At 43.9% G+C, this 13,512-nt stretch overlaps 1 protein-coding gene across 1 annotated transcript; it reads left to right on the forward strand.

Moving 5' to 3' along the window:
• Positions 1 to 297: 297 nt before the first annotated feature.
• Positions 298 to 9,238, forward strand: CCDC32 (coiled-coil domain containing 32). Its single transcript, XM_047766703.1, is given in 3 exon segments — positions 298 to 553; positions 6,117 to 6,287; positions 8,575 to 9,238. Coding segments are annotated over 3 exon segments (555 nt in total). The 5' UTR covers positions 298 to 309; the 3' UTR covers positions 8,715 to 9,238.
• Positions 9,239 to 13,512: the final 4,274 nt, after the last annotated feature.

The raw sequence follows: 13,512 nt of genomic DNA on the forward strand, positions 1-13,512 counted from the left end.
CTGCTGCATATGGAGGTTCCCAGGCTAAGGGTCCAATCAGAGCTGGAGCCACCGGCCTATGCCAGGGCCACGGCAACGGGGGGATCCGAGCCGCATCTGCGACCTACACCATAGCTCATGGTAACGCCGGATCTTTAGCCCACTGAGCAAGGCCAGGGATGGAACCCGCAACCTCATGGTTCCTAGTCGGATTCATTAACCACTTCGCCATGACAGGAACTCCAAGAGAGACTTCTTAAAATGCTATTAACTTCCTTCCTAAGCCAGTCCTTATTCAATTGAACATCTGTTTTTCAGCTCAGATTCCAAATGAAAATGTTTGAGAGCGTTGACTCCACAACCACAAGATCTGGCCCTGATCTTTGGGCTGAAATCTGTTCCTGTCTGCCACATCCTGACCAAGAGGATGGTGCCAGCAATGCCTTCTCAGACTCCTTTATGGATTCTTACCCTGTAGGCACAGGCCAGAGGGAAGCCCCACACTTTCCTGAGCAACCAGCTGTAAAGCCTTGGGCTCCCTTGCAGGATTCAGAAGTGTATTTAGCGTCTCTAGGTAAGTTAGATGGCTTTCTTTTCTTTTTTTTTTTTAATCAGAATCTGGCGATTTTAAGGAAGCATGTTGAAGTTCTGTTACATCAAATCTTGTTTTCTGTTCTTAAATTTTCTTTTTTTTTTTTTGGTCCTTAGCACATGTATTTGTCAGATGTAATTCTGGGGTGAGGGATTAGGTTGGTATTTGGGAAGGAGCCCCCCTTCCCTTGTACATCCCTTAAAACAGTCTTTGTCACTTCTTATCTCTGTTTTACTTAATTTTTTTTTTTTTTTCTTTTTAGGAGGCCGCACCTCTGTGGCATGTAGAAGTTCCTGGGCTAGGGCTTGAATCAGAGCTGTAGCTGCTGGTCTATACCACAGCCACAGCAACTCGGGATCCGAGCTCAGTAAGCAACCTACACTCACAGCAACACTGGATTCTTAACCCACTGAGTGAGGCCAGGAATCAAACCTGCATCCTCATGGATACTTGTCGGGTTTGTTACCACTGAGCTACTACAGGAACTTCTGTTTTACCTAAATTCTTCATTTATTCATTTATTCTATAGAATGCTCTTGTCAACTATTAGTCGCTCATATATTCAGATAACCCAAAAGTGTCAAACTTTAAGCCATTCTGAAAGAAAAGGTCATGACCCCAGAGCTACATGAGGATTTTTTTTTTTCTTTTTCGGCTGTACCCAAGGCATATGAAAGTTCCTGAGGAGTTCCCATCGTGGCGCAGTGGTTAACGAATCCGACTAGGAACCATGAGGTTGAGGGTTCGGTCCCTGCCCTTGCTCAGTGGGTTGACGTTCCGGCGTTGCCGTGAGCTGTGGTGTAGGTTGCAGACGCGGCTTGGATCCTGTGTTGCTGTGGCTCTGGCGTAGGCTGGCGGCCACAGCTCCGATTAGACCCCTAGCCTGGGAACCTCCATATGCCGCAGGAGCGGCCCAAGAAATAGCAAAAAGACAAAAAAAAAAAAAAAAGAAAAGAAAGTTCCTGGGCTAGGGATTTAATCTGAGCCACAGCTGTGACACAATTCACAGCTGTAGCAATGCCTGATCCTATCCACAGCATTGGGCTGGGGATTGAACCAGCGCCTCCGCAGAGACAAGCTGGATCTCAACCCACTGTGCCACAGCTGGAACTCCTACATGAGGATTTTGATGCTACATATTTAATAGATTGTTGGGATGGGAGTATTTGACAAAATTTATTCTGCCTCTTGTTAGCCATTTTACTTTTTAAATATTTCCTGAACATATTTCACTGTCCTGTCCTGGCCTTATGTGTAAGTATTTAGACTCCAAACACAGGAAAGAGATTTACATTGTCTCATGCTGGAGGAAAGAAAAATAGCAGTTTAGGGCCGTGATTGCCAGACTTTATTCCCATCATGGCTCAGCCATTTATAACCCGACTAGTATCCATGAGGATGCAGGTTCAATTCCTGGCCTTGCTCAGTGAGTTAAGGATCCGGCATTGCTGTCGCTGTAGTATGGTTGGCAGCTGCAGCTCTGATTCAACCCCTAGCCTGGGAACTTCCATATGCCTCAGGTACAGCCCTAAAAAAATAAAATAAAAAAATAAAAACATCTATTACAGAGAAAGACTAATATATCGCTTATATGTGGAATCTAATAAAAATGATACAAAGAACTTATTTACAAATCAGAAACAGAATCACAGATTTTGAAATCAAACTTATGGTTCCCAAAGGGGAAACATGGGGGGAAGGGATAAATTAGGAGTCTGGGATTAATATATACACATTACTATATATAAAACAGATTACAAACAAGGACCTACTGTGTAGCACAGGGAACTCTACTCAATATTCTGTAATAACCTGTATGGGAAAAGAATCTAAAAAAGAATGGGTATATGTATAACTGATTCACCTTGCTGTATACCTGAAACTAACACAACATTGTAAATCAACTATACTCTAATTAAAGTTTTAAAAAATTGATGGGATGCATCGGTGTGTCACAAAACAAACCTGGGAATAATTATTTGAGGAAGGAAAGGCAATTGAGGAAGAAGAAGCTTTTGAGGAAGAACAGAAAGAAGATTCAGAATAGAGTTTACATGATTGCCAAGACATTTCTTGGAAAAACAAGAGGAATTTGGTTAATGATGTACTGGAGGAAAAAGTTATGAGAAAAACATAGGTGGAATGATGGAAAATGAGAAAGATGAAGATGTGATATGAAATTTGTTGGGAAGCCATCAGAGATGGGATAGTAATACTTGCAGCAATGGCTGAGGAGGTTAACAATTCTGTTGTGGTAGTCAGAACATCTGTTTAATGATGTTAAGTAGAAGAGGCAACAGTTGGAGAAAGCTGGAGAACCAGATCCTTTGGCTTGTTGGTACTCTGTGCCCAGGGTTGTAAGAAGTTTTCATGGATTCAGTGATGTTTTTGATTGATGAAGACTGGTTCAGAAAGTTAAAATCCACTGATCCTTTCTAAAACCAGTTAAGGAGGTGATTAAAATGTCCTTTCCTGAGAAAATGAGAGCCATTTCTGTTGCATCTGGCAGAGTCTGGGAGAAAGTGGCAGGCAGGTTTGGAGGATGCAAGGGTGTCAGTTCTGCCTGATCACACCTGGTCAAGGACCCAGCACACTCGGAGGGGAGAAAACCTTTTCCAGCTCCCAAGACTACTTCAAGGCCAATATAAAGATTGGGGGGGGGGGGTTGTTTGTTTGTTTTTGTCTTTTTGCCTTTTCTAGGGCCGCTCCCTCAGCATATGGAGGTTCCCAGGCTAGGGGTCTAATCCGAGCTGTTGATGCCAGTCTACGCCAGAGCCACAGCAACGCGTCTGCGACCTACAGCATAGCTCACAGCAATGCCAGATCCTTAACCCACTGAGCAAGGCCGGGGATCAAACCTGCAACCTCATGGTTCCTAGTCAGATTCGTTTCCACTTCGCCATGATGGGAACTCCTTGTTTGGCTTTTTCTTTTTCAGCCACACCTGCAGCATATGGAAGTTCCCAGGCCAGGGATCAAATCCAAGTCAGAGCTGCAACTTATGCCACAGCTGCAGCAATGCCGGATCCTTAACCTACTATGCCTGGGCTGGGCATTGAACCAGCACCTCCACAGAGACAAGCCAGATCATTAACCCACTGTTCCACAGCAGGAACTCCTGAAGATTGATTTTATTGCCAAATAAACTTATATTAGTGAATCCACTAAGAGCAACAATTAAAAACTTTTAGCCAGTTTAACATGAGATATACATAACCCTTTTCATATCCTCTGGGAAAAACTCCTCAAGTATTAAACATTTATCAACTGCAGGGTGGTTTTTTTTTTTTTTAATAGGGGGTGAACTTTTTTTTTTTTTTTTGTCTTTTTGCTATTTCTTTGGGCCGCTCCTGTGGCATATGGAAGTTCCCAGGCTAGGGGTTGAATCGGAGCCGTAGCCACTGGCCTACGCCAGAGCCACAGCGACTCGGGATCTGAGCCGCGTCTGCAACCTACACCACAGCTCACGGCAACGCCGGATCCTTAACCCCCTGAGCAAGGGCAGGGACCTAACCCGCAACCTCATGGTTCCTAGTCGGATTCGTTAACCACTTCGCCACGACAGGAACTCCTAGGGGTGAACTTTTGGTGGTAATATATAGCAACAAAAGGTGTTTGTTCTGATCAGTGGGTTCTAGCTGATGTAGCCTGTTTAGAAATGAAAACAAGATTGCAAATCATAAGGATTCTGTTGGTCCTGGGTTTGATGTCCACCCTTCCCTCCAAAAAGTCATCATTTACCCTTTTATTATAGTTGAAGGCAAGACCAAATTAAAGCAGAAGGCAAATGGTTATACTTTTCTTGTCTTCTTCAAAATGCAAAGAGTGATTAAACAGCTATCATCAGGAAGCCATATGCACCACTCTCAAAGAGATTACAAGATTTTTTTTTGTGTGTCTTGTTTTGTAGGGCCACACCCACGCATATGGAATTTCCCAGGCTAAGGGTCGAATCAGAGATACAGCTGCTGGCCTACACCACAGCCACAGCAACGTGGGATTCTTAACTCAGGGATCGAACCCGTGTCTTCATGGGTACTAGTTGCATTCATTACCACTAAGCCATGATAGGAACTCCAAGATGTTTGTTTTTATTAGGCTCCAATATCCAGGCCACAAGTAGAACAGCTTTTTAAAAATATGTATTGGGAGATTCCTTTTCTTTAACCAAGAATTTTTTTTTTTTTTTTTGTCTTTTTAGGACCATACCTGCAGCATATGGATGTTCCCAGGCTAGGGGTCCAATGGAGCTGTAGCCACTGGCCTATGCCAGAGCCACAGCAACGCAGGATCCAAGCGGCGTCTGTCCACCACAGCTCATGGCAACGCCAGATCCTTAACCCACTGAGTGAGGCCAGGGATCAAACCTGCAACCTCACGGTCCCTAGTTGGATTTGTTTCTGCTGCGCCACCACAGGAACTCCAAAGAGCTCATTTTTCATGGAAGGCAAATAAAGGGAAATGTACCTTTTTCTTTTTCCTTCACAATGTCTTCATTCTCCACTGTATCAAAAAATGTTTAACCCCATAGGTTCTCATAAATAAATTGATGGCATGTTTTTCTTTGAAATCACAGAGGCCCAGCAGGTACCTCTCTAAGGAATGCTTGTTTTTCCTGGCTTGACATGTATATACTATCTTTTTTTTTTTTTTTCAACTCCTGAAAATAGTCTCTCTGAGGAGTAAATGGTTTTTCTTTTGGTTACAGTGTCATAAAGTGGTTTCCAAACCTCTTGAGAAAGAATTAGAGAAAATGAAGAAAGATCCAATGACCATTAGACATGATGATATTAGACACTAACATTGACTTGATGAGAACTCAATAATAAGAAACCTTTAAGATTTCTAAACTCGATAATAAGAAACCTTTAAGATTTCTATGTGTGATTAAAGCCTTGAATAGGGGAGTTCCCTTCATGGCTCAGCAGTTAACGAACATGACTAGCATCCATAAGGATGCAGGTTCGGGCCCTGGCCTCGCTCAGTGGGTTAGGGATCCGGTGTTGCTGTGAGCTGTGGTGTAGGTCTCAGATGTGGCTCGGATCTGGTGCTGCTGTGACTGTGGTGCAGGCTGGCGGCTGTAGCTCCAATTGGACCCCTAACCTGGGAACTTCCATATGCCACACCCACGGCCCTAAAAAAAAAAAAAAGAGTTCTTGGAGTTCCTGTTGTGGCTCAGTAGTTAATAAACTCAACTAGTATCCATGAGGATTCGGGTTTGATCCCTGACCTTGTTCAGTGGGTGAAGAATCTGGCATTGCCATGGGCTGTAGTGTAGGTTGCAGTTGAGGCTCAGATCCCAGGTTGCTGTGGCTGTGGTGTAGGCCAGCACCTGTAGCTCCAATTCGACCCCTAGCCTGGAAATCTCCATATGCCATGGGTTTGGCCCTAAAGACAAAAAAAAAAAAAAAAAAAAAGGAGCTCTTTTTCAGGGAGTGTGCAGCTACTCATCATTGAGAGAATCTTTAAGTGGGCATTTTGTATTTTAGATTAGTTTTGTTCCATATTCACTTTCCTTGTTAAGCTCAACTTTTTCTCTCTTTAGAAAAGAAACTGAGAAAAATCAAAGGTTTAAATCAGGAAGTGACTTCCAAGGACATGCTTCGAACCCTGGCCCAAGCAAAGAAAGAATGCTGGGATCGGTTCCTCCAGGAGAAGTTAGCATCGGAGTTTTTCGTGGGTGGACTTGATTCTGATGAGAGGTAAATGGTTCCCAGTCTAGTTCCAGGTGACAGTGTGTTTCATTGAAGGCATTTCTCTTCCTCTAAAGAATTCAGGGAGGAATTCTTATATCTGGGTTCAGATATAAGTTGATATCAACATCAGCTTTTCGGAGCTAAAATCATCTTTTGTAAGGTTGCTTTATTTGCTTTTAGCCCAGCAGCAGATTTTTGCGAATGAGTATTTTGGCCAAAAAGCGAATTTGTCACCTACATCTTGATCACAGATTGAGGAGAGTTGAGAATAAACCATCATCTTCATTTTTAAGCACATAGTGTGCTTGAGAAAGTAGTTATCGATCAACAGCTGGAACCATGTCTTTTTACCCTGACTCTCCATGGCCTCATAGAGTTTCTGTCATATTGTAGATACTGAAATTTGTGTAGATACAACGAATGAATGAATTTCTTAAGCATCTGCTGTGTGGAGGCACTGTGCATGATATCAAAGGAGTAGAGAGATGTAAGGATGTTTTAGACAACCCTCCCCTTTTTGGGGGGTCCTCAGGGAAAGATGACGTACATTGACATACCTAACAAAACAAAACAAGGCAGCATAAAAAAAGAGCAGATGAATGGAAGTACCCTTGGGCTTTGGGAGTTGAGAGACCATTGAGCTCCCTCTGGGCTCTGGTTTTGTACCAGAGAAGGACAGTATCTGCAGGTGGGCTGGATGCAGAAAGGAGCAGAGGGCATTCTGCTACAAAGAGTAGGATGGTGCTTGACACCTGAGATAGTAACTCTGTCACTTATTTGTTGTATGTACCTGGGTAAGTAACCTGTGTGTGCCTCAGGGTCCTGCTCAGTAAAGCAGGAATAGTACTTCTTACCTCAGACAGTTATTATGAGCACTAAATGAGTTACCATGTACAAAGCACTTAGAACAGCATCTGGCACATAATCAGTTCTATGCTTGTTTTTTTTTTTTTTTTTTTCAGTTGCACTCAGGGCATTCAGAAGTTCCCAGGCCAGAGATCAAACCTGCACCACAGGAGCGACCTTAGTCACAGCAGTGATAACACCAGGTCCTTAACCTGCTCAGCCACTAGGGAACTCCAGCTATCCTTTTTTTTTTTTTTTTTTCTTTTTAAGACCACACCCACAGCATATGGACGTTTCCAGGCTGGGGGTCAAATTGGAGCTACAGCTGCCTGCCTACACCACAACCACAGCTATGCCAGATCTGAGCCATGTCTGCAACCTACTCAGCAGCTCATGGCAACGCCAGATCCTTAACCCTCTGAGCAAGGCCAGGGATGGAACCCGAAACCTCATGGTTCCTAGTCAGATTCGTTAACCACTGAGCCATGACAGGAACTCCCTCCCCAGCTAGTCTTAATATTATTCTTCCTAACAGAACTTTAAAAGTTTAATAAGAAATTATTCAAATGAAAATCAGTGAGGGAAACATTTTGTAGTGAGACTGTGTGGTTCCTCATGTATGTGAAGGCCAGGTAGTTGACCCTCTCGTGGTATGCTTTTGGCAACGGAGTCATGGGCTGGGAATCCTACTGTCTGCAACATAATTCCCCCATTTAGGTGTCAAAAATCTGCTGGTTATGGCTTTATTCTTGGCTTATGACTTTTTGCTGTTAAAGAGCCTAGAATGAGGTTTACATTCTTTCTAGTCATTTGTATTTTACCATGACTGTCTAATAGCCTTAGAGTGGAAGAACATGGGTACTTAAGGAAGGTGAGAGGGGGACAAAAAAGAGCCCTCTGGCATAGTGGCCATTCCTTTGTGGGAGACATTGCTACTCAGGTGTTTCCTTGGCATCCTGCTGGAGAATGAACTAAATGAAAAAATAGAAAAAATCGTGCTTAGCGCAACTAAGCACTGTATGTATAATTGAACCTCAGACTACCTTAGGTATAAGAGATTTCAAGATGCTCTGGTTTCTGCCTCACTAATAATCTGGTATTTATTTGAATGTTTCCTCCCCCTTGACAATTTCTCTTCTCTCCGGTTTTGAGTTAAAAAAGACAGGACTGAGGCATAAGCTGTTCAGCTATTCTCATCAAGCCTTCAGAGACTCAGCATTTGAAGGGGGCCGGGTGCTGCTTATCACCCAAGTACCCACCAGGGGGTAAATTATGCCAGGAAAGCTGCCAGGATGCACAGCTGTCAGAGGAGTAGCTGCGCTCCCATGTTAGCCGTGAAAAGCAATCATAGGAAGAAATTGGTGGGGGGCAGGAAGGCAGTCTTTGAGTAACTGAGATCATCATTAAGTGATTAATCTGTAAGGTCTGATGCTGTCACCCCATTCTCCTGTTCTTTCCTAGCACCCTTGGAACATTTCAAGAGGTGGCTCCAGCCAGATAAAGTAGCCATCAGTACAGAGGAGGTCCAGTATCTGATTCCTCCAGAGTCACAGGTGGAGAAGCCATCGGCCGGGGAGGAGCCAGCAGCGGCGGAACAGTAAATTACACACGCACCACGCCAAGCAGCTGTCTTGGGTCCGGAGGGAACAGCAGAGAGCTTGGCGTCAGCAGCAGCAAGGAGAAATCTAGGGAGGGAAAAAGCCCAAGCCTTCCACTCTGCCAAGCGAGCAGCTGTGGGCCCCTGAGGACGTGCAGGGGTTGGCACATGTGACTGGTTTGAGCAAAGTGACTGACCCAGTGAGTGCTGGATCAAAATACCGCCTCCCTCTCTGTCTCACAGCTTGCCTGAGCTCTGTTGCTGCATGAGAGAAGTCTGCTAAGAATCTAGTGAAGGACCAAGTATGAAAGTATTTGGAGAAATGGATGCCCTTGTATATAATGTATAAGTTAAATGAGCCATTTATTTTCTTGCCTCTGGATATTCCTGCCTGTGTCCCAAGCATTCCCTTGGTAAATTGTGAGGGGTGCCTGGGGCCAAAGAAAGTGAAGTCTGCCTCCTTGAATCCAGGCCACACTGGGGTTTCTTTAACAAGTCCATAATAAATACAAGGACTTTAGGAAAGAAGCTAGGCTTTTCCTTCATCTGATTTGTTCCTTGTGGGAAAAAATGGACGAAAGAAGTGTGAAAATGTGGCTGTTTCTGTGTGTACATATACATTTTTTATTTCATGTGTGGTTTCTCCCCTAACTTCCTTCTGCACTTAAAAAGGGCCAGGTTCCAAATTAGGACTTGTAAATATGGTGATAGTGATATTGGAAACCACTCCTGAATATTTCCATGTCTGCTTCCTTGTGGCAGCTTTCCTGGCTGAGCCTGTTTCCTTCCTTGTTTTATGGTGTTCTTGTTCAGTTTGTATTGTCCATATAAAACTATTCTCATCAGAATAGCCGTGTGGGTGGTGCTATTGACCTGATTCCTCCCAGAGAGATGCTCCCAAGCCATGATGAGGTAAAGGCAAATGCATGTCAGCACAGAAGAGCTGGTAACCTTTGCCAGACTCCTGTTTTCATTTTTGGGTTTTTTTGTTTGTTTGTTTGGTCTTTTTAGGGCTGCACTAGTGGCATGTGGAAGTTTCCAGGCTAAGGGTTGAATCAGAGCTGCAGCTGCCAGACTACACCGCAGCCACAGCAACGCCAGATCTGAGCTGCATCTGTGATCTACAGTACAGCTTGAGGCAACGCTGGATCCTTTAACCAACCGACTGGAGCCAGGGATTGAACCTGCATCCTCATGGGTACTAGTCGGATTCTTAACCTGCTAAGCCACAATGGGAACTCCTTGATTCCTGGTTGCTTTTTATTGGTCTTTTTAGGGCCGAACCCGAGGCATATGGAGGTTCCCAGGATAGGGGTTGAATCGGAGATGTAGCTGCTGGCCTATGCCATAGCCACAGCAACTCGGGATCCAAGCCGCATCTGCGACTTAGACCACAGCTCATGGCAATGCTGGAGGTTGAACCCACGTCCTCATGGATATTAGCCAGGTTCGTTAACTGCTGAGCCATGATGGGAACTCCCCAGATACCTGTTTTTAACATGTGCCCTCTGATAAGCCAAACCTTGGTGCTCTGAGGACAAGATTCTGAGGCCATGGCTCCAGTGGAGCTTGTTTCTGAGTTATAATTTCCAGATCGCTAATAATGAGCAGGGCAGCCATAAAAATCTTCAGAGAACATTTGTTCATTTCTAAATCAAATATTTGCCTTGTCCAAAAGCATGGGAACCAACTAGGTGATTCCATATATTTGCTTAATATATGAATATTGTTGTTATAATAATTTCTAGATATATTTTCCTCTTTTTGCCATTGACTAACAGTGTTAAATTTACTCCTACAGCATTGTATTAGTAGGATACCTTTGATGTAGATAGTGACCCTCTGTGTTCTCCTGATACTTTGAGGAAGCCATCCACTGACAATCATCTGGCCCTTCCCTCAGCTTGCAAAGGGGTTCTGCCTGGGATTGAGGTGCAGACCTCATTCTTCCTACAGAGCCATCTAATGGCTTTGCAGGCAGTTTAATAAGGAAAAAAAAAAATAGAAAAACTAAGATTTTTCTACTCCCAGCATGATAAAACAAAATTATTCCTCTTTGGTAACAACAATTTAAGAAAAATAGCAATAAGATCCCCAAATACTCTCCCAAAGAGCAGCTGATCATAGATGGTTAGAGATTGTTTCTGAACCAGAAAATAGTGTTTCTATCATTCAGACAAGACTCTAGCCTTGCCTTTTCCCTACCTCCCATTTTCTATCTAAGAAACAGAAATCTCACTATGAGAAGGTGGGGAGTTGATTTAAAGGAGCTGAAAAGGAACTGTGGAACTGAAAGGTGTTTACCCCGGGGTACAAACCCAGGGGAGGTGTGGGGAGTAGGCGCCAGATCTCCGGCTACCTTCTCACTTCATTTGTCAACACTACTTAAGTGATGGCTCTAGAAAAAGAGTGAAACTCCACTTACTGAAAATGAATTTGATATTTGTTCCCAAAGCTAACTTTTTAATATAAATTTACAGCGGCTCGTTAGCTCAGTTGGTTAGAGCGTGGTGCTAATAAAAATAACTTCTTAATATAAATTTAACCTAGGTGATGGAAGTAGTACCAAATTCTTTTTTCTTTTGTCTTTTAGGAAGTTCCCAGGCTAGGGGTCCAATCGAAGCTGCAGCTGCTGGCCTATATCACAGCCACAGCAATGCCAGATCTGAGCTGAGTCTGTGACCTACACCATAGCTCATGGCAGTGCCGGATCCTTTAACGCATTGAGCGAGGCTTGGGGTGGATGGAACATGTGTCCTCATGGATACTAGTTGGATTTGTTACCACTGAGCCATAAAGGGAACTCAAAGTAGTACTAAATTTGAAACCAAGAATCTTAGGTGCTATCTTTATCCATCCTGTGGCTTACTGTAGGGTCATAAATAAGTTAAATGACCTCTTTCTATTCCAGTTCCCTTTCTGAAATTGGACTAACCATAGCAAAAATCATATTGGGCAAAAATGCTGATCTGTTTCCTTTGACCCTAGAAACCCTAAGGAACTCCAGTTAGGACTTCCTCAAAGCAGTAAAATTTATGAGTTGAGAGAGCCTTTCTTATGCTGAACTTTCTTCCTTCCTCATGTCCTTAGTGAAACAGAAAATTAGAGCAAATGGAGCAATAGTTAGTGCTAAACCTTAAAGTCAGAGAAGGGCAGTTACCAACAGTAATGACTGGGAAAGTCCAGAGAAGGTTGGGTTGGAGCCTGAGAGATAAGGTATGCAAGTGCCGCCTTTCTCTCCTGGCACAGGGCTTGGCAACATCAGTGCTAGAATGGCACAGGCTTGGGTCCAGTACCTGCTCCAGAAATAGGCTCTGGATGTAGGCACAGCAAGTAAACAAAAGTCCCACCAGCTGTTGCTGAGGTATGTCTCTCTCAGGCAGGCCTGGCCACCAGGACTCTTACCAGAGGAGGGAAGACACCCTGGAGCCACTCCCTGGCTCTTCTTTGGAGTGAGTCCCCTAAAACCTCAGGAACAGCTCCAGCCACAAAACAGCCAATACTTCCCCCCAAATTCCATACTATCCCAACCAACTTTGGCCCTTCCTCAGTTACAAGACTCAAGACAGGTCACGGCCATGGCAATCTTAGGCTAGGGGGAGGGCTGTTAACTTGAACCCCGTAGGCTATTTAAGGCACAGGTCCATTCATCTAACCGATATTTGTTGAGCCCCTGCCATGCTGCAGACACTGCACATGGTGGTGAATAAAAAAAAACTGCATCTTCCACTGAACATGGATTGATGGAGCTATGGCCTCATTAACTGGTGCTGTAATCACTAATGCTGCATAGCACATTGAGAGGATATGGGAAGAAGGTATGACAGCCTGAGGCCAGTAGGGTGGGAGGTGGGAGAGAGGCCGGGTTAGGGAAACTGAGTCCAGAAAAATGAGTGGCAGTTCGAGGGGATGGAGGGATAAGAGTGTGGGGGCAGAGAAACATCCTAGAAGAGGAAAACAGCAGTACAGAGGCCTAAAGCAAAAGAAAGTTTGGATACTGGAAAGTGGTCTAATCAGAGTGAAAGGGACAAAGGAGGAAGAATCAGAAAATGAGGTTAGAAATTAATAAATAAGGCACCATGAAGGGCTTAATAAGCTATGTTAAGGAGTTTGGAATTTATTTGGGGGGCAACAGGGAGCCAAAGGATCATTTTAAGAGGGGCAGTAATGTGGATCAGTGGGTTAAGGATCCATTTGCAGCTGCAGCTTGGATTTGATTCCTGGCCCAGGAACTTCCACAAGCCACAGATACAGCCAGAAAAAAACAAAAAACAAAACAAACAAAAAAAGCAAACAAGAGGGGCAGTGACAGGATCAGAACTGCATCTAGAAAGATGGTTACAGCTGCCATGGATTTGACATGTTTAAATTGATGAGGGGAGCACAAATTCACACTGGGCAGTGATCTGTCTATGTGAAATAATGCAATCCGATGGCTTGCGGGTTTCCTTTGTTTTTATTTTCTGGCTTGATTTCTCTGAAGTTATTTTTCACTATTACAGAACACAGAGAATCACGTATGGCAGACTGTATTTTCCAAAGATGGCCACATCAATCCACCACATCCCACACTTTCATCTCACTGTGTGGTGTGGACACTCTTCCACTGAGCTGTTGGGTCAATACTCCCTCCCTGGGAACCTGGGTAGACCTATGTAATTGCTTTACTTACAGAGTACAGAACAAATAATATGACTTCTGAGGCTAGGTCATAAAAACATTTCACCTGGGACCTCTCTCTTTCTCAATATCCTCCTTGGTGGTTGTTTGTTTGTTTTTGTCTTTTTGCCATTTCTAGGGCT

This window comes from Phacochoerus africanus, chromosome 2 (genome assembly GCF_016906955.1).
Source record: "Phacochoerus africanus isolate WHEZ1 chromosome 2, ROS_Pafr_v1, whole genome shotgun sequence".
Classification (NCBI taxonomy): domain Eukaryota; kingdom Metazoa; phylum Chordata; class Mammalia; order Artiodactyla; family Suidae; genus Phacochoerus; species Phacochoerus africanus.